This window comes from Ailuropoda melanoleuca, chromosome 7 (assembly GCF_002007445.2).
Source record: "Ailuropoda melanoleuca isolate Jingjing chromosome 7, ASM200744v2, whole genome shotgun sequence".
Taxonomy (NCBI): domain Eukaryota; kingdom Metazoa; phylum Chordata; class Mammalia; order Carnivora; family Ursidae; genus Ailuropoda; species Ailuropoda melanoleuca.
In genome coordinates this window covers 18,512,903-18,532,841 of record NC_048224.1, presented here as the reverse complement: position 1 = coordinate 18,532,841, position 19,939 = coordinate 18,512,903, and the positions used below count along the sequence as shown (strand labels likewise).

Here is a 19,939-nt window from a genome sequence, read left to right as displayed (position 1 = left end):
AGTGGTGAGTCTGCTTGTCCCTGTCCTCCCCCTCTGGTTTTTCCCCTGCTTGTGTGCTCTGTTTCTCTTTCTCAAATAAATAGATAAAATCTTTAGAAAAAATTTTTTAAAAAACAAAGGTTTTGGATCTGTCAAAGTGAAATGCTTAAACATACAACAAAGATTGATTTTATGCTCATAGAACGAATTCATGGACTTGGAAAACATTTTTTTAAATGCTTCCTGAATTATACATATATACACATATACACACACACTTCATTTTTTTTCCTTCCATGGGGTGAAAATTAAGTGTATTTATATCTTTTAGAGAAAAGAATATCTCTAAAACACTATAATAAAATACATTTATAGATGAAGTAATATGATGTTTTAGAATTTCTCCATCATCATACAGGGAAGGGAGTAGTGTCTATATGTCTGTATGGACCAGGACTTGATATGAGCTGATGGAGATGGAAGATGGAGCTGTTGGAGCTGGGAGATGATACAAGTATAATAACACTATTTTATTTTTGTGCATGTTCAAATTTTTCCATAATAAAGTTTTAAAAATGCATCTGTACTTGACAGTTTCTCAGAAAAAAGAGGCTAAGAATAATGTAGATGTACATTATATTCTGCAGAATAGTCATTTTAAAGGTTATAGCAATAGTAAATTCAGTTCAAATGTCTACTGAGGGAAATAAAAACTGTTTATGATGATATATACCCTGTGAAATAGAACTCACTCACTTAGAGATTAGACTACATCTAATCTCTTGAGCCTCTAATAATTGAATGTTGGCATATGAAATTGAATTAAAGCCAAGTGTAATGTTACAGTAATATATTAAAGGCTGTACACTATAACTAACTTATTATGAATAGATGTTCCATAATAAAACAGATGGTTTAGTCATACCACACTAAATGGTCATGCTAAAAGAGAAGAGAATAAAATTTTTTGGACCTGCCTTCTCAAGGTATGGCATTACCAGCTCTCTTTGAATGTGTAGCCAAGGTAGATCCTTGTGTTACTGAGATGTTGGCCATCTGATTAACATTTACCTGCTGCATATAAAAGTAAACTTCAAGAAGATAACTTTTGTTCTTAATTTAAATTTCTGCTTAAAAGGGTCAGGAGAACCAATTACACTCAGTCTCAACTACAAACTACAGATATTAAGAAACTGCTGACATTCTAGGACAAATCACCATATTTTAAGAACTTTTTCCTTAACTAAATGAACCAAATAGACATAAAAGCCTAAGACAGTCTTAAATGTATAATATGTGAGTTATCTTTCTGGATGAAATATATATAAAATATACACATATATTTATAAATCTGACCTGAATATTATATAACTGCAGATAAATGATGAAATAAATGAGGACCTTAAGGTTCTAAACTCTTGTTAGATGTTCAACAGACTACAGTTCATTATTTACTTTTTAGGTACCTAGGGGAGTTATTTTATGTATGGTAAATGATATATATTTGCTAAATGGTTCAAAACCAGAACAGTAAAAAAGAAAGTTTTCAAGAAAGAGCTTGGTCACCATGACTATGTAATTTTCTTTGTAAATGGGAAGAGACTTCCAGTATTTATAATTTTTAAGGCAGTACTTTACAGCAGTATCAAATGACAGATAAAGGAAAAAGAGGTTCCTTTATTTTTAATCAACAAAAAAAATCATATTTATCTTTCAAATGTTTTACCATTACATGTTAACTTCCTTTTCTTCATCAAATATTTACTTTATATGCATAAGTGACAGGACAGTATATTTGGAGTTACAGAATTTAAGTGATTTTGATGAATTATTACTCTTGCTCTCAAAGAGATTAAGACTGATAAAATTCTGAGACAGGGGCGCCTGGGTGGCACAGTCGTTAAGCGTCTGCCTTCGGCTCAGGGCGTGATCCTGGCGTTATGGGATCGAGCCCCACATCAGGCTCCTCCACTATGAGCCTGCTTCTTCCTCTCCCACTCCCCCTGCCTGTGTTCCCTCTCTCGCTGGCTGTCTCTATATCTGTCGAATAAATAAATAAAATCTTAAAAAAAAAAAATTCTGAAACAAAATATGTATGGGGTGGGTGTATACAAAATAGTTTACGTTTTATGTTTGCATTGCCTTGGACAATATTTAATTAAGGCCAAAAATCAATGAAAAATAATTACATTAATGACTGTTATTTGAATATTTATGTCCCTCCAAATTTGTGTTGCAATCCCAGCCCCCAAAGGTAATGGTATTTGTACGTGCAATCTTTGGGAAGTGATTAGGTAATGAAGGTGGAACCCTCATGAACAGGATTAGTGCCCTTATAAAAGAGATCCCACAGACACCTTCTACATGGGAGTTTAGAGGAAGAAGATGCCTGGTATGAACAGGAAAAGGGACCTCACCAGAATGGGACCATGTGGGTGGCCTGAGCCTGGACTGCCCAGCCTCCAGAACTGTGAGCAATAAATTCCTGTTGTTTGTAAGTTACCCAGTTTATGGTATTTTGTTATAGCAGCCCAAATGGACTAAGACAACTACATCACATCTACCTATTACCTTTGTAGGCCTTTGTAACTACCACACTGCCACTTATTACCAAAGTCAAAATTATTTGTAATTGGATTTTTAACCATGTTATACAAAAAGATGTATACACATACATGCATTAATATAACTATTAATTATAAATTAATAATTGAGTAATGAAATAATGTAAACAGCTCACTAATAATGTGCAATTTTATTAGACTGGGCCTTGAATCTCATAATTCAAACCAGTTAAAAAGCCCAGATTAAAATTATAAATGGTAGAGATGAAGATGTTCTCATCCATCTTAGATTTTAAACTACTTGAAAGAGAAATTTTATTTATCTAATCTAGTTGGTTATTTTTTTTATCCAGGATTTGGGTACTTAGTGATAAATGATAGTAATTTTATTTACTCAGGATTTAGGTACTTAACGGTAAATGAAAATAACAGATGTGTAAACAATAAAATTTGTATTGCAAATATTCAATGTTTTAAAATAAAATCCGGGGTGGCTCAGTCAGTTGAGCATCCAGCTCTTGATCTCAGCTCAAGGTCATGAGTTTGGGCCTATACTGGGCTCCATGCTGGGTGTGGAGCTTACTTAAAAAAAAAAAAAATGCAAGGGAAAAAAGAGGAAATGACTTCAATGTTAAACTACCTAATTCAGCTCCTTAGAAATGTTTGATTTCTACATAGATTATACTTACGCTTGTCTTTCAGTAAATATGATATCCATATTTTGTGTTTCTCGATCATTTTGAGCTTTAAGCTGAAGGAAGAGTTAACAGAGAAGTTAGTGATAAAAAATTACCATTAAACTGAACTACTTCTTTAAAAGTTACTCTGCTCATGAACTAATTGAGAGATTATTATAATAATCCTAATGCCACATGCAAAGTTAGAAAAAAACCCCCCAAAAAGGAAGTCTTTTTCACAGGCACTGTAATCTCACACCAAAAATATTCACTATTCTTTAGTGACCTATCGAATAATCCAATGTAAACTTAATTTATGTAAATAGAATTTCTAAAATTTATTGGGTGTTCAATAGTTGATTAGTAATATATTGATTTTAGACCAGACTCAAGTTTTATCCTTAAACAGAATTTTACCTGAGTACTCCTACTTGACTCTACCTGTGCATATTCAGCCTAGAATTTGGTTCTATCCCAAACAACTGACAGAACACATAAAGAAGTCTCCACATTTTACATGTGGTATTAAAAATATATTTTTAAATTGGGAATTCTCCTGTGTTCTAAAGTTAAGACTAATTTCACCAAATTATGTTTTTAGAACCCCAATTTAGAAAAAGTCATTTTATAAATTCTATGCTTTCACAGAATACTCTGTGTAAGTTACAAACTATATCATAAGCTATATAGAAGTTGTAAAAATAAATTGTAAGTTATATAAACTATAGGCTCTATGTATGTTATTTTCTCCCAAATGTTTGTAATCAAAAAAAGTTAGCTACTAATATTTTGTTTTCTACCAAAGAATCTAAGAACATTGAACACAAATTCTCATTTATCATTCAAAAAGTAGATTATATCTGGCATCATATAGTAGCTATTCACTTTTTTCTCTTACAAAATTTTGCAAAAGTGTATTGTATTTCCAGTGAGTACTCAGCTCCATTTGTGCAAAAATTAAACCCAAAGTATTCCAAACTAATTTATATACAAGGAAATATAGATGAGACTCCCTAACTAATGTGTGTGAGATCGGTTCAATCTAGCCTTATAGAAAGACACTAAAGCATCCATTAGGGAAATCTGACCAGGAGGAAGGAATTTAAAAAGAGCAACTGAAGGGGCACCTTGCTGGCTCGGGAGAACATGAAACTCTTGATGGGGTTGTGAGTTAAAGCCCCACACCGGGTGTAGAGATTACTTAAAAATAAAATCTTTACTGAAAAATAAAATCTTTAATGAAAAAAAAAAGCAACTGAGGGAACTCAACTGTGAAAACGGTATTTAGGATGAGAATAATACCTACTGTAAGGTGTGTTAAGTTTTATCAAACTATTTCTAGATATAAATGCTTTGTATTGGAGGATATGATCTATGTAGGTCTATTGCTTATACCTATAAATTTTCTTACCATGTTGTAATCATTCATTACTTCTTCCATTTCAGTATTGGTATTAAGTTTATCTACCAACTAAAAACAAAGATACAAAAAAAATCACTCTATTAGTCTTTATAAATTTTCTCTATAATTCATAAATTGGTATTCAATCTTACAAACAAAGAGTAGTCATTTTAAGTATTAATATTTCCAAGTATTTTATCTTCTAAGATACAAGCAAATACTGAGCTAAGTATATACTCTGCATTTGGCCAATCAATAAATTGCATTTTTAGGGTGCATAGTGAGCAGTAATAAACTACTTTCCAAAGATTGTACATTTGAAGAGCTTTGCCTGCTTTGAAAAGATGTTTGACCTTAAAAGAAGTGTTTGAAGATGACAAACCTGTGTTTGGGGAACCTGTGTCTCTTCTACCAAGCAGAGAGGATATTAACATATTTATAAATTTACACAAGTGAAAATGCAAAATTATTTTCTTCGTCTTCTAAAAACTAAAACAAAAAAACCACCCCAACAGGGTAAGGCACCATCAGAACACCAGAAAGCCTACTTCAAAAAATTTGGCAATAATAGAAATAGCTAACATATTTACCTTGTGCCAAACATTATTCTGGGCCTGCTGAATGTATTACTTCACACAATTTTAACAATTATTCCACAAAGTAGATACTACCCACATTTTTCCCATAAAGAAATTTAGCAAGTTGTGGAGCCAGAAATTGAACCGGAAGGCTACTAAAAGCAAACTATTTGGTTAGAACTTTCTAAAAGACTAATAAGCTTTATTGATGTACTATGTGTTAGTATATAGCATATTTCACTTCTGATATGAGTAAGTGCTATTAAGACCTAACATTTGAGATCTCACTATACATTAGATATTGGCTAAATGTTTTCCCTCTATTAGGTGTTAGTTCATTACCCTACAAACAACATATTTTACACATTATATTGTCATACTAATTAATTTACCTAATGCATCCCACTACAACTGAAAATGGCTCTTATCTAATGTCTGTTAACCATAGAGAGCTGCAAAGCTTCCGCTCTAGTGGAAATAGTATCAGGCCTCTTTTAACAAGCAGACCAGAGCACATCTAGTTAAAACCTGCCACACTTTGGCCGAGGTCCAAACACTCCCCACTGCAGGCAAGAAGAAACTCTGCAAAGGACTGACCTGAAGGAAAGAGCAGCCAAAACACAGCAGCAGAGTACACAGAGCATACACCAGAAACACCTGCTTATGCACTAAGCCCTGGACAGTATAAGACCCCTTTTTAATAAAGCATTACTCTCAGGAGCAGGAAATATAACAGGCTTTCCTAACACACAAAAGAAGACAGAGACCTAGACAAAATACTGAAATGGGAGGAATTCATCCCAAAAGAAAGAACAAGAAAAGGACATGGCCAGGGATTTAATCAAAACAGATATAAGTAATAAACCTGATCCAGAATTTAAAGCAACAATCATAAGGATACAAGCTAGGCTTGAGAAAAGCATAGAAGACACCAGGAAGTCCCTTACCACAGACATAAAAGAACTACAAACTAGTCATGCTAAAAGAAAAAATGCTATAACTGAGATGCAAAACCGAATAGATATAATGACAAGGATGGAAGTAGAAGAATGAAAAAGTGATAAAGAAGAGAAAATTTAGGGGTGTCTGGGTGGCTCAGTCGGTTGTCTGTTTTCGGCTCAGGTCATGATCCCAGGGTACTGGGATCAAGTCCAGCATCCAGCTCCCTGCTCAGCAAGGGGCCTGCTTCTCCCTCTCCCTCTGCCTGCCACTCCCCCTGCTTACGTTCTCTCTCTCTGTCAAATAAATAAATAAAATCTAACTAGGGATGTAATGTATGGTGACTAACATAATAAAAAATTATTATTAAAATAAATAAATAAAAAAATAAAATCTTTTTTAAAAAAGAAGATAAGGGGTGCCTCGGTGGCTCAGTCATTAAGCATCTGCCTTCGGCTCAGGGTGTGATCCCAGAATCCTGGGATTGAGTCCCACATCGGGCTCCTACACTGGGAGCCTGCTTTTTCCTCTCCCACTCCCCCTGCTTATGGTCCCTCTCTTTCTGGCTGTCTCTCTCTCTGTCAAATAAATAAATTCTTTAAAAATAAATAAATAAAAAATAAAAAATAAAAAAAAGAAGATAAAATTATGGAAAATCAGGCAGAAAAGAAGAGTGAAAGAAAAATATTTGACTGTGAATGTAGACTTAGGGAACTCAGCTATTCCTTAAAGTGTAATAACATACTTTTTTTTTTTTTTAAAGATTTTATTTATTAGAGAGAGGGAGAGCGTGTCCATGCAAGCACAAGCAGGGGGAGCGGCAGGCAGAGGGAGAAGCAGGCTCCACATTGAGCAAGGAGCCCAATGCAAGACTCAATCCCAGGACCCTGGGATCATGACAGAGCTGAAGGCAGACAGTTAACTGACTGAGCCACCTAGGCATCCCAAGATTTTATGTATTTATTTGTCAGAGAGAGAGAGAGAGAATAAGCAGGGGGAGAGGCAGGCAGAGGGGGAAGCAGGTTCCCCGCTAAGCAAGGAGACTGATGTGGGTCTTGATCCCAGGACCCTAGGATCAGGACCTGAGCTAAGGGTGGACGCTTAGCCGACTGAGCCACCTACGCATCCCAATAACACTCTTATCATAGGAGTCCCAGAAGAAGAAAAGAGGGAGAACGGGGCAGAAGGTTTATTTGAGCAAATTATAGCTGAAAACTTCCCTAATTTGGAGAAGGAAACAGACATCCAAAAACAGGAGGCACAGAGAACTCCCATCAAAATCAAAAAAGGTAGGCCAACACCAAGATTATCATAGTAAAATATGCAAAATACAGACATAAGGGAAAAAGTCCTAAAAGCAGCAAGGGAAAAGAAATCCCTAACTTATAAGGGAAGACAAATAAGGTTAACCAGCAGACCTCTTCACAGAAACTTGGCAGGCCAGAAGAAGGTAGCATGATATATTCAACATGCTGAATGGAAAAAATATGCAGCCAAGAATATTTTATCCATCAAGGTTGTCATTCAGAGTAGAAGGAAAGATAAAGAGTTTCCAGGACAAACAAAAACTACAAGGGAGTTCATGACCACTACACCCACCCCACAAGAAATATTAAAGGGGACTCTTCGAGTGGGGAAAAAAGACCAAAAGCAACAAAGACTAGGAAGGAACAGAGAAAATCTTCAGAAACAACATTTTAACAGGTAATAAAGTGGCACTGAATTCATATCTATCAATAACCACTCTGAATATAAATGGAGTAAATGCTCTAATCAAAAGACACAGGGCATAGAAACGGAAAAAAACCAAGGCCCATCTATATGCTGCCTATAAGAGACTCATTTTAGACCTAAACACCCCTGCAAATTGGAAGTGAAGGGATGGAGAACAATTTACCATGCAAACAGACCTCAAAAAAGAGCCAGAGTAGCCATACTTATATCAGACAACTAGATTTTAAACCAATGACTATAGCAAGAGATGGAGAAGCGTACTAAATCATAACGAAGGGGTCTATCCAACAAGAAGATCTAACTATTGTAAATATTTATGCTCCAACTTGGGAGCACACAAATGTATAAAACAATAACAAACATTAAAAAACTCATTGATAATAAAAGAATAATAGTAAGAGACTTCAACAGCCCACTTACAGCAATGGACAGATCATCTAAGCAGAAAAGCAACAAGGAAACAACGGCTTGAATGACACACTGGACCAGATGGACTTAACAGATATATTCAGAACATTCCATCCTAAAGCAGCAGAATACACATTCTTTTCAAGTGCGCATGAGACATTCTCCAGAACAGATCACATACTGGGTCACAAATCTGGCCTCAACAACTACAAAAAGACTGAGATCATACCATGCCTATTTATCTGGCCACAATGCTATAAAACTGGAGGAAGTTAATTAACCACAAGATAACAAGAAAAAATTTGGAAAGACCGCAATACATGGAAGTTAAAGAACATCCTACTAAAGAATGAATTGGTTAACCAAGAAATTTAAGAAGAAATTAAAAAAAAAAATGGAAACAAACAAAAACATGATGGTCCAAAACCTTAGAGATGCAGCAAATGTTGTCAGTATATAGCAATATAGGCCTACCTTGAAAAGCAAGAAAAATCTCAAATACACAACCTAACCTCACATGTAAAGGAGTTATAAAAAGAATGGCAAATGAAGCCTAAAGCCAGCAGAAGGGAAATAATAAAGATTAGAGCAGAAATAAATGATATGGGGTTCCTGGGGGGCTCAGTTGGTTAAGCATCCGACTCTTGATTTCAGCTCAGGTCATGATCTCAGGGTCTTGAGACTGAGCCCCGAGATGGGCTCCACGCTGGGTGTGGAATCTGCTTAGGATTGTCTCTCTCCCTTTCCCTCTGCCCTCCCCATGTGCTTTCTCTCTCTCTCGCTCGCTCTAAAAGAAAAGAAAAGAAAAGAAAAGAAAAGAAAAGAAAAGAAAAGAAAGAGAAAGAAAGAAAGAGAGAGAAAGAAAATAGAAACAAAAAGAGCAGTAGAACCAATCAATGAAGTCAGGAGCAGGTTCTTTGAAGGAATTAATAATACTGATAACCCCCTAGCCAGACTTATCAAAAAGAAAAGAGAAAGGACCCAAATAAATAAAATCACAAACAAGAGGGACAGATCACAACCAAAACCACAGAAATACAAAGAATAAGAAGAGAATTTATGAAAAATTACATGCCAACAAATTAGGCAATCTGGAAGAAAGGATAAATTCCTAGAAACATATAAACTATCAAATCTGAAACAGGAAGAAATAGAAAACTTGAACAGACCCACAACCAGCAAAGAAATTGAAGCAGTAATCAAAACTCTCCTAACAAACAAAAGTCCAGGGCCAGATGGCTTCCTTTCTTTTTATTATAATTACTGGATAGTATTATATCCACTTAGTTCTTTTTTTTTTTTAAGATTTTCATTTATTTGACAGAGAGACAGGGAGAACAAGCACAAGCAAGGGGAGCTGCAGGCAGAGAGAGAAGGAGAAGCAGACTCCCCACTGAGAAGGGAGCCCAGTGCAGGACTCAGTCCCAGGACCCCAGGACCATGACCTGAGCTGAAGGCAGATGCTTAACCAACTGAGCCACCCAGGTGCCCCTCTATCAAACATTTAAAGAAGAGCTAATACCTATTCTTCTCAAACTATCCAAAAAATAGAAATGGAAAGAAAACTTCCAAACTCATTCTATGAGGCCAGCATTACCCTGATTTCAAAGCCAGACAAAGACTCCACTAAAAAAGAGAACCACAGGCCAATATTCCTGGTGAACGTGGATGTAAAAATTCTGAACAAAATACTAGCAAATCACATCCAAAACACATTAAAAGAATCATTCACCATGATCAAGTGGGATTGATTCCTGGGTTGAAAGGGTGGTTCAATATTTGCAAATCAATCAACATGATACACCACATTAATAAAAGAAAAGAACCACATGATCCTCTCAATAGATGCAGAAAAAGCATTTGACAAAGTATAGCATCCATTCTTATTTTTTTTTTTTTTAATTTATTCGACAGAGATAGAGACAGCCAGTGAGAGAGGGAACACAAGCAGGGGGAGTGGGAGAGGAAGAAGCAGGCTCATAGAGGAAGAGCCTGATGTGGGGCTCGATCCCATAACACCGGGATCACGCCCTGAGCCGAAGGCAGACGCTTAACCCGCTGTGCCACCCAGGCGCCCCAAGCATCCATTCTTAATAAAAACTCTCAACAAAGTAGAGATAGAGGAAACCTACCTCAACATCCTAAAAGCCATAAACGGAAGACCGACAACTAATATCATCCTCAGTGGGGAAACCTGAGAGCTTTTCCTCTACAGTCAGGAACAAGACAGGATGTCCACTCTCACCATTGTTATTTAACATGATACTGGAAGTCCTAGCCTCAGCAATCAGACAACAGAAAGAAATAAAAGGCACCCGAATCGGCAAGGAAGAAGTCAAACTTTCACTACTTGCAGATGACATGATCTCCCATGTAGAAAACCTGAAAGACTCCACCAAAAAAATTGCTAGAACTGATATACCAATTCAGTAAAGTTGCAGAATACAAAATCAATGTACAGAAATGTGTCGCATTTCTATACAATAACGAAGCAGAGAAAAAAAAATGAAGGAATCACTCCCATTTACAACTGCACCAAAAACCATAAGATACCTAGGTATAAACCTAACCAAAGAGGTGAAAGATCTGTACCCTGAAAACTACAGACCCCTGATAAAAGATACTGAAGATGACACAAAGAAATGGAAAAACATTCTATGCTCATGGATTAGAAGAACAAATATTATTAAAACGTCTATACTACCCAAAGCAATCTACACATTTAATGCAATCCCTATCAAAATACCACCAGCATTTTTCAGAGGTAGAATAAACAATCCTAACATTTCTATGGAACCAGAAAAGACCCCGAATAGCCAAAGCAATCTTGAAAAGAAAAACAGAATTGGGGGCATCAGGACTCTGAATTTCAAACTATATTATAAAGCTGTAGTGATTAAGACAGTATGGTACTGGCACAAAACAGACACACAGATCAGTGGAACAGAATATAAAACCCAGAAATGGACCCACAAATATATGATCAACTAATCTTCGACAAAGCAGGAAATACTCCTCAATGGAAAAAAAAAATCTCTTCAACAAATGGTGTTGGGAAAACTGGACAGCAATATGCAGAAGAATGAAACGGGACCGTTTTCTTACACCAAACACAAAAATAAATTCAAAATGGATGAAATACCTAAATGTGAGACAGGAAACCATCACAATCCTAGAGAACATAGGCAGTAACATGTTGGACATCAGCTATAAGCATCTTCTTACTAGACACATTTCCACAGGCAAGGGAAACAAAAGCAAAATGAACTATTGGGACTTCTGCAGAGTGAATGAAACAATCAACAAAACTAAAAGACAACCTTTGGAATGGGATTAGGTGACATATGCAAATGACATATCCGACAAAAGGTTAGTATCCAAAATCTATAAAGAATTTATGAATTTAGGGCACTTGGGTGGCTCAGTTGGTAATCGTCTCCCTTTGGCTCGGGTCATGATCCCAGTGTTCTGGGATCGAGTCCCACATTGGGCTCCCTGCTCATTGGGGAGCCTGCTTCTCCCTCTCCCTCTGCCTGCCGCTCCCCCTGTTTGTGTGCCCCCACTGTCTCTCTATCAAATAACTAAATAAAATCTTAAAAAAGAAAGAACTTATGAATTCAACACCCCAAAACCAAATACTCCACTTAAGAAAAAGGCATAAGATATGAATAGACATTTTTCCAAAGAAGACAGATGGCTAACAGATACATGAAAACGAGCTCAACATTACCTATCATCATGGAAATACATACAAAACTATAATGAGATACCACCTCACACCTGTCAGAATGGCTAAAATTAACAAAACAGGAAAAGGTTGGTGAGGATGCATAGAAAATGGAATGCTCTTGCACTGTTGGTAAGAATGCAAACTGGTGCAGCCATTCTGGAAAACAGTATGGAGGTTCCTCAGAGAGTTAAAAATAGAACTACCCTATGATCCAGCAATTGCACTACTAGATATTTACCCAAAGAATACAAAAGCACTGATTCAAAGGGTGACATGAACCCTGATGTTCACAGCAGCATTATCAACAATAGCCAAATTATGGAAAGAGCACAAATGTCCATTGACTGATGAATGGATATCAACTGATGAATGGATAAAGAAGATGTGATACACACACACACAAACACACACTGAAATATTACTCAGCCATAAAAAAGAATGAAATCTTACCATTTGCAATGACATGTATGGAGCTACAGTGTATTATCCTATGTGAAATAAGTCAGTCAATAAAGACAAATACCATATGATTTCACTCATATGAGGAATTTAAGAAACAAAACAGATGAACATAGGGGAAAGAAAAAAAAGAGAGAGCAAAGCAAACCATAAAAGAGACTCTTAATGATAGAGAACTAAGGGCTGATGAAGGGAGGTGGGTAGGGATGGGCTAGATGGGTGATGAGTATCAAGGAGGGTACTTGTGATGAGCACTGGGTGTTATATGTGAGTGATGAATTACTAAATTCTACTACTGAAACTGACAATACACTATATATTAACTAACTAAAATTTAAATAAAAACTTGAAACATTAAAAAAAAAGACAACAACTGGCAGAATGCATGTCAATCGGTTAAGCCAAATTATTTCTGGGGAAGGAAATGAGGGAAAAAGCAAAGTGATACTTTAATCTGTACACTTTCCCTGTTTTCAATCTTTTACCATAAGCATGTATTCATGTATTTTTTGGTATTTAAAATAATACATTTTTAAGGTGGCAAAAAGCAATAAAAATATTCAAAAAAATCTCAGGAAAGAGCAAATACCATGTTGTAGTCTGCTAGTTGTCCTTGAAATTCTTTGATTTCAACAGCTAAAGTCTCAGCTCTGCAAGCATAAAACAAATATTCATAAACACATAAATAAGAAGAATATCACAAACATTATGTTTAACTATGAATTCAGTATTAAACTTCTGAAATCTATTACATTAAATGTTGCCTATTAATAAAAAAGATCTTGTATAATTTTAATGCCAAAATTACTCACCTCTTTTCATATGACAAATATACTGAATTTTCTTGATTGTACATTTCTATCTCTTTCTGAAGTTTATTAATTTCTGTTGTAAGTTCACTTATTTTACTTCTAAATGAAAAGAAATTAGAAAGTCAGCAATACTTCTAACCCAGAAAAGAGCTTTTCTAGTCAAACAAAACAAACTTCTCATAGATGTGTAACAATATAAACGATTTTGTGAAATTTCACTAAAGAAAGAAAAACAATTTATGTGGCTTATTTAACTAAGAATGAGGCATATCCCAAATCTGATAAGAAACTGAAAGAGATTCTCTAATCACTGAGATGCAATAGGACCAGAATGTAAGCCTGGTCAAATGAACTATCTTTAGACAGAAGTAGATGCTTAATTGTCACCCTTACAGCTCCTGCTACCCTCTAGGACAGGGCTTCTCAAAAGCAGCACTATTGACATTTTAGGTCCTAAAGAATGGTCTGACCGTGGGGAAGGGGCTATCCTGTGCACTGTAGGATGTTTAACAGTACACCTGGTCAAGTTGTCAGTAACAAAACCCCTCAACCCCAGTTGTGACAATCAAATATGTACCTAAAAATTGCCAAATGTTCTCTAGGGGGCAAAATCACTGCCAGTTGAGAACCACTGTTATAGCATCAAATGATTACATAAATATCTAGAACTACTTTTTTATGCAGAAGCACAAATCCTGGAGAAGCAAGGAAATGCAATGATGAAAAATAGTTCTATATGTTTTCCTTCTTTTAATTAAGTGGCTGGATATCAAGAGATGCTATACAACTGATGGCCTCACTATTTTTTTTGCTGATGTTAGTTTAGCTTAATGCTAACCTTAATGGACTGATGGGGAAAACCTACGCTTCTCTTTATTGCCTTCTAGAAGTTTGAGAATCATAAAGGATCCTGATAATTGAGAAATGAAAGAATCCAGGATAATTGAGAAAGAGAACAGGACTTTTAGGACACGATTAGAAGGATGGATTAAAAGAAATGGAAGTAAGAGAGAAAGAAGATCTAGATAATGAGCCAAGAGGAAAACAAAGTAAAATGGGAAAATGGAGATAGGACAGTAGGACATCTGAGCAAGAAAAAGGTAGGTAGAGAATAAGAAAAAAGTTCTCAATTCAGAACTTCATACTTAGAGTCACATAATAAATCTTTTGAATTAATTAAAATTATGTCACATTTGGAGCAATTGACCATATATACATTTATGTAAAACCCTACACTAGTTAATATATCATAAATAAGTATACATTTTCCCTTTCTTATTAGATACAACTAGTGACATGTCAGTAATTAGTGTAATTAGTGAAAGAAGCATAAAAGATTATTCTTATCATTTTATGAAAAATAGTGAACATAAACAGCTCATATACATGCAAATATATACAATTTAAAATCTCGGCCTAATTGTATTATCACATATATTTTGTTAACACAAATTAACCAGAAATTATATTAGAACACTAAATAATTCTTAGAACTCAAAAGACACCTAGTTATCTTAGTAAGTACCAGAGATAAAACTTCATGACCATACATAGGAAAAAAACATACCGAAGAAGCCCAAGATAGTAAGATTTGTCTAAAATTTGCCTCTGGGGACCTAAAAAAAAAAAAAGGTTTTTAATTATTACTGTTCAGTTTGGAAATGCCACCAAAACAGCAAAGCCAAAGCACAACCACAGTTACACTCCACAGTTCCGACAGTCTTTATTTACGCCCCAATAAATTTGATAATCAAGATGAATCATTAAAATGGTAAAGAACAGTGGGGCACCTGGCTGGCTTAGTCGGTAGAGCATGTGACTCTTGATCTCAAGGTGAAATGAAAAGAGAGTATTTTAGCATCATGTCATAATGGAAACTTGAATTAAGACCACAAAAATGGGACTAGAGGTAGGGCTGTTAAGACAATAGACTCTACAGGTCAGGTGGACTGAATGCAAACTAAGAAAGTCTAGAACAGGGTTATCTAAGAGAACCTTTTGCAACAATGGAAATATTCTATATCAGCACTGTCCAATAAAGTAGCACGTGGGATTACTGAGCACTTGAACTGTGGCTGATGCTACTAGACAGCTGAATATTTATTTATTTTATCTAATTTTAATTAATTTAAATTTAAATAGCTACATGTAGCTATTGATTATCATAATGGACAGTGCAGATTTAGACTGTGTATTTCTCAATGCAAGAGATTATGATTTTTCATAATTTGTCTCAGAGACCTTTTTTTAGAAACACGATCTTATTTCAGTTATTTCAGTAGGAATAAGAAAATAGTCCTAGGCTAAATGTCCCAAACCTTGAGAGATGAAGTGCTCTGCAATGTGGGAGAGGTAAGGGTAGAGAGCACTGACTGTGAGATGTATGCTCAGAAGAGGGAGAGAATGTGTTAGAGTGGGAAATGGGGCACCAGAGCAGGTAAGAACAAGTCACAGCAGATAGTGCATAGTGGTAATAATCAGAACTCTTTCATTTAAGACTCTGAAGTATACTGGTAGAAACTATCTTAACTGATACTGGTTCTGTTCTGAAGGAGAAATCTATAGAGTAATAAATATTTGATAAATTATCTATAGCATTTTTTAATAATATAAAATGTACAAACATTTCTGTGAATACATTTTTAAAGACTAAACAATTATATAATTTTGACACTTTTTCCACAATATTGATAATTATTAAGCAAGCATTTCTAAACAATTGTTTTTTAATATTCAGTGAGCTAAGCAGTATTACAATAAAGAAAACTTCTCAAAGGCATGGCACCCTATATTATACAAGAGTGTATAATATAATTAATTTTTTCCCAGTAGAATATCTTCATCCCTGATAAGTCATTTGTCACAAATACAGAAAATAAAAAACTCATTATAAAGCGGTTCACCATGGTTTGATTTGTATATATCACAGACCAATTTTTTAAATCTTAACATGTAATGTGCTATTATGCCTTTTTAAACACAGACAGAGGCATAAGGAAAGATGCAGTAAAAATCTATACATTAGCCTTATTTCCTTATTTAGGGAGTTATATTATAATGAAGCATTAAATATTAGAAAATGTAACACTTCTTTTTTTTTTTTTTTTAAAGATTTTATTATTTATTCGACAGAGATAGAGACAGCCAGCGAGAGAGGGAACACAAGCAGGGGGAGTGGGAGAGGAAGAAGCAGGCTCACAGCAGAGGAGCCTGACGTGGGGCTCGATCCCATAATGCCGGGATCACGCCCTGAGCCGAAGGCAGACGCCTAACCGCTGTGCCACCCAGGCGCCCCAGAAAATGTAACACTTCTTGACTCATTTCTCATAATTACATAAATATCTTAATAGTGTGATTTTTTATATCAAAACGTTATTTCAAAATACTTCTATGCAGTACTAGAATCTAATTTTCATTCCTGAGCTTTTCTTCAAATTATTTCAAATTTCTTCAAGTTATAACAAATTCCATGTTCAGAAAAATGAAGATTAAAATAGCTCACATATGTATGTACTCTCTAGTTCACAATGTATTTTCACATTCACTTTTTTATTTAACCCTAACCACAGTTTTGTGAATCAAGGAATAAAAATTGAATAAAATAGCCTTTTTATAATTCTCATTTAGCAATAAGGTACCGTCATACTTTTTTTAAGATTTTATTTATTTATTTGAGAGAGAGAGCACAAACAGGGGGAGGGGCTGAGGGAAAGGGAGAAACAGGCTCCCCACTGATCCCTGCTAGATCATGACCTGAGCCAAAGGTAGATGCTCAACTTATTGCGCCACCCAGGTGCCCCTGTAATACTTCTTATATAAAATATACTCATCTTGGGGCGCCTGGGTGGCTCAGTCCTTAAGCCGTCTGCCTTCGGCTCAGGTCATGATCCCAGCATTCTGGGATCGAGCCCCACATCAGGCCCCCTGCTTGGCAGAAGCCTGCTTCTCCCTCTTCCCCACTCCTCCTGCTTGTGTTCCCTCTCTCGCTGACTCTTAAATAAAATCTTTATATATATATATATATATATATATATATATATACTCATCTTCTTAAAATAGATACCTTTCATTCCAGTTTTCATTCCACTCAAACCTTGTTGTGTTACAGGACGGTCAGCAACTTTGATTTGAGAAGACAGAACTCCTCCTGTCCCTATGGGACCACCACGAGAGCCTGGTCTTGCTGTTCCAGGTGGCATCTAAATGAAAAACATGATTCTAGTTTTAGTAAACTAGAAAAATACTATACCTCCTACTACTGTTAAGACTGCGAAGAATATTTTTTAAAAATTAAAATCAATCCTATTTAATTTGTAAAATATTCCTTATAGTTTTGAATTTCTGAAATATGAAATAAAATTCTTTAACATTTAAAATTCTGTGAACATTAAATAGCACATTTCTTTAAAATTTAAAATTCTAAAAAAAATTTTTATTCTGTATCAACTATATTTCAAGAAAAATATGGTTAAATGAATAAATAAATACATATCTATGTGTAGACATTATTTATAACACCCCTAAACTGGAAAGAAACTAAATATACACATATTTGTCCTTATTTAACCACCGGAAATGGTTGAATAACTTGTAATATATAAAAAAATAGTTTATAGAACAGTATTCATAATTCCATTTTGTAAAACAAAGTCTGGAGAATTACATAAAAAACAGTAACAATGGTTATCCTCATATAATATAATGATATTATAGTTCATTTTTATGTTATCTTTTTTACAATTTGGTATTTTCAGCACTATTACAGCAAGTATATATTACCTTTAAAATAAAAAAAAAGAAATTTTCATTTTTAAATTGAAATTATATATAATTCCATCACAAGATAGCCAAGTAAGAGTTAAAGGATTACATTATTCAATAAGCATTCATATTATTACTCCATATGATTCTCTATGTCAGGTCTTCAAAATCCAATATAACATTATACACTCTGCGGAAAGAACAAGAGACTCCCTTCTTGGGGCATCTAGGTGGCTCAGTCAGTTAAGCATCTGCCTTCAGGTCCCGGGATTGAGGCCCCATTGTCCAGCTCTCTGCTTCTCCCTCTCCCTCTGCTCCCCCACCCCCTTGTGTTTCTCTCTCTTTCTCTCAAATAAATAAATAAAATCTTTGGGGGTAAAAAAGACACGTCAGTTCATACAACATGGGTAGGTTGGGAAGGTATGAGATAACCCGAAGCTGTTCCAAGTTATCATTCTTATGTTTATCTTCCAACCTTTCTTTCCTTTTTCCCCACTCTCTGCCAAAGAATTAAGTAGTAGATTAAATATGTAGTAGACATTTTAGATAGGGATTGTATATAACCATTGTCATTCATTTTGACTGTCTTTAATACTGTTAGATGGTAGCCTCTAATCCTATAAGCTAACATAATTCTTAAGTGATTCTGAGAATTACTTGGTAATTATTGTGGGGGCCAGCAAGAGTAAAACATACCAAAGAATTTGCTGGACACAGAAACACTGTTAACCACAAATTCAAATGAAATGAATTCAGGATTATCCTGAGTGATCTTTGGAAGAGAATGCTAAATCTCTTCCTAGGTAAACTTTACCAAATAAAAATACAGAGAAGTATAAATTAAAATTACACACATTTAAAAGAATGAATAGACATATATGTACTCATATGAAAATATACTTAAAATATATTATTGAAAGTAATGGATAAGATACATAATAATGTATATAATATAGTCATTTTAGAAAATATTAAAATCATACAATCTTATATGCATGTGTATTAGTGTTTGTAAATGAACAGAAAAAAGTCTGGAAGGATACACATCACACTGTCGACAATAGTAATACCTGGGGTAGGAAGGAACTCTGACATTTTCCTTTGTATGTTTTACAGCAAGCATCAATATTTTAAAAACTACAAACATTAAATGGGTAAAGCACACGGCACTGAGTAGGTGGCCGATAAGTATCCGAATTCTTCTATAAATATTTCATTAGCAAGCATAAATTCTTACTAAAATAAAAATTCTTAATAGCTCAGAACTATATATGTGAAGACTTTAGAAAAAGCATGTCAGTGTAAGTTGATGATGTTAATAATATTACCTGAAACTCTAGAAAAACCAGAAAAATTTAAGAAAACCTGACTTTACCAAAATTTTTCCCTCCAAAAATTACTGTTCTTCTAATGAATTAAACACAGGACCCAGTATTATTTCTAGTTTGCAGTTAGCCTACTGTGTAAGCTTGATATACAAGGAGTTGAAACCATCAGTTGCAATCTTCAGAAAAATTAATATGAATATTTTGGCATATTATTTTCTATTTATATATAAATTTATATTTTTATGTTCAACTGGCACCACAGTGCTTTTTACACTTAAAACTATATTATTAAGATGTCTAATTTCCTCAAATGCTCTTTGAAAATAATTTTTAATGACTACTTAATAGCCTATTATAAGGATAGATATATCATAATTTTTTTAAGATTTACCTGTAAGGTAATTTAAGTTGCTTTCAAATTTTCACTTTATAACTCTAATGAAACTGTAATAATCATCTTTACAGGATATTAGTCTATTTAGAATTATCAGTTTATAAAGTTTATCCAATTTTTTCTAATGTGGTGTATGTTTCTCTTACTGATTTATGAGACTCTCCATTTCACATT

At 34.7% G+C, this 19,939-nt stretch overlaps 1 protein-coding gene across 1 annotated transcript in view; it reads right to left on the bottom strand.

Moving 5' to 3' along the window:
- IFT74 (intraflagellar transport 74) overlaps window positions 1-19,939 on the bottom strand; it is a 78,418-nt gene that overhangs the window by 54,514 nt on the left and 3,965 nt on the right. Inside the window, exons 3-8 of the mRNA XM_034665556.1 lie at window positions 17,346-17,481; window positions 14,850-14,898; window positions 13,283-13,381; window positions 13,060-13,120; window positions 4,632-4,691; window positions 3,233-3,294 (exon numbers count right to left, since the gene is read on the bottom strand). Coding sequence (XP_034521447.1) covers window positions 3,233-3,294; window positions 4,632-4,691; window positions 13,060-13,120; window positions 13,283-13,381; window positions 14,850-14,898; window positions 17,346-17,481 — 467 coding nt within the window. The remainder of the gene's footprint in view (window positions 1-3,232; window positions 3,295-4,631; window positions 4,692-13,059; window positions 13,121-13,282; window positions 13,382-14,849; window positions 14,899-17,345; window positions 17,482-19,939) is intronic.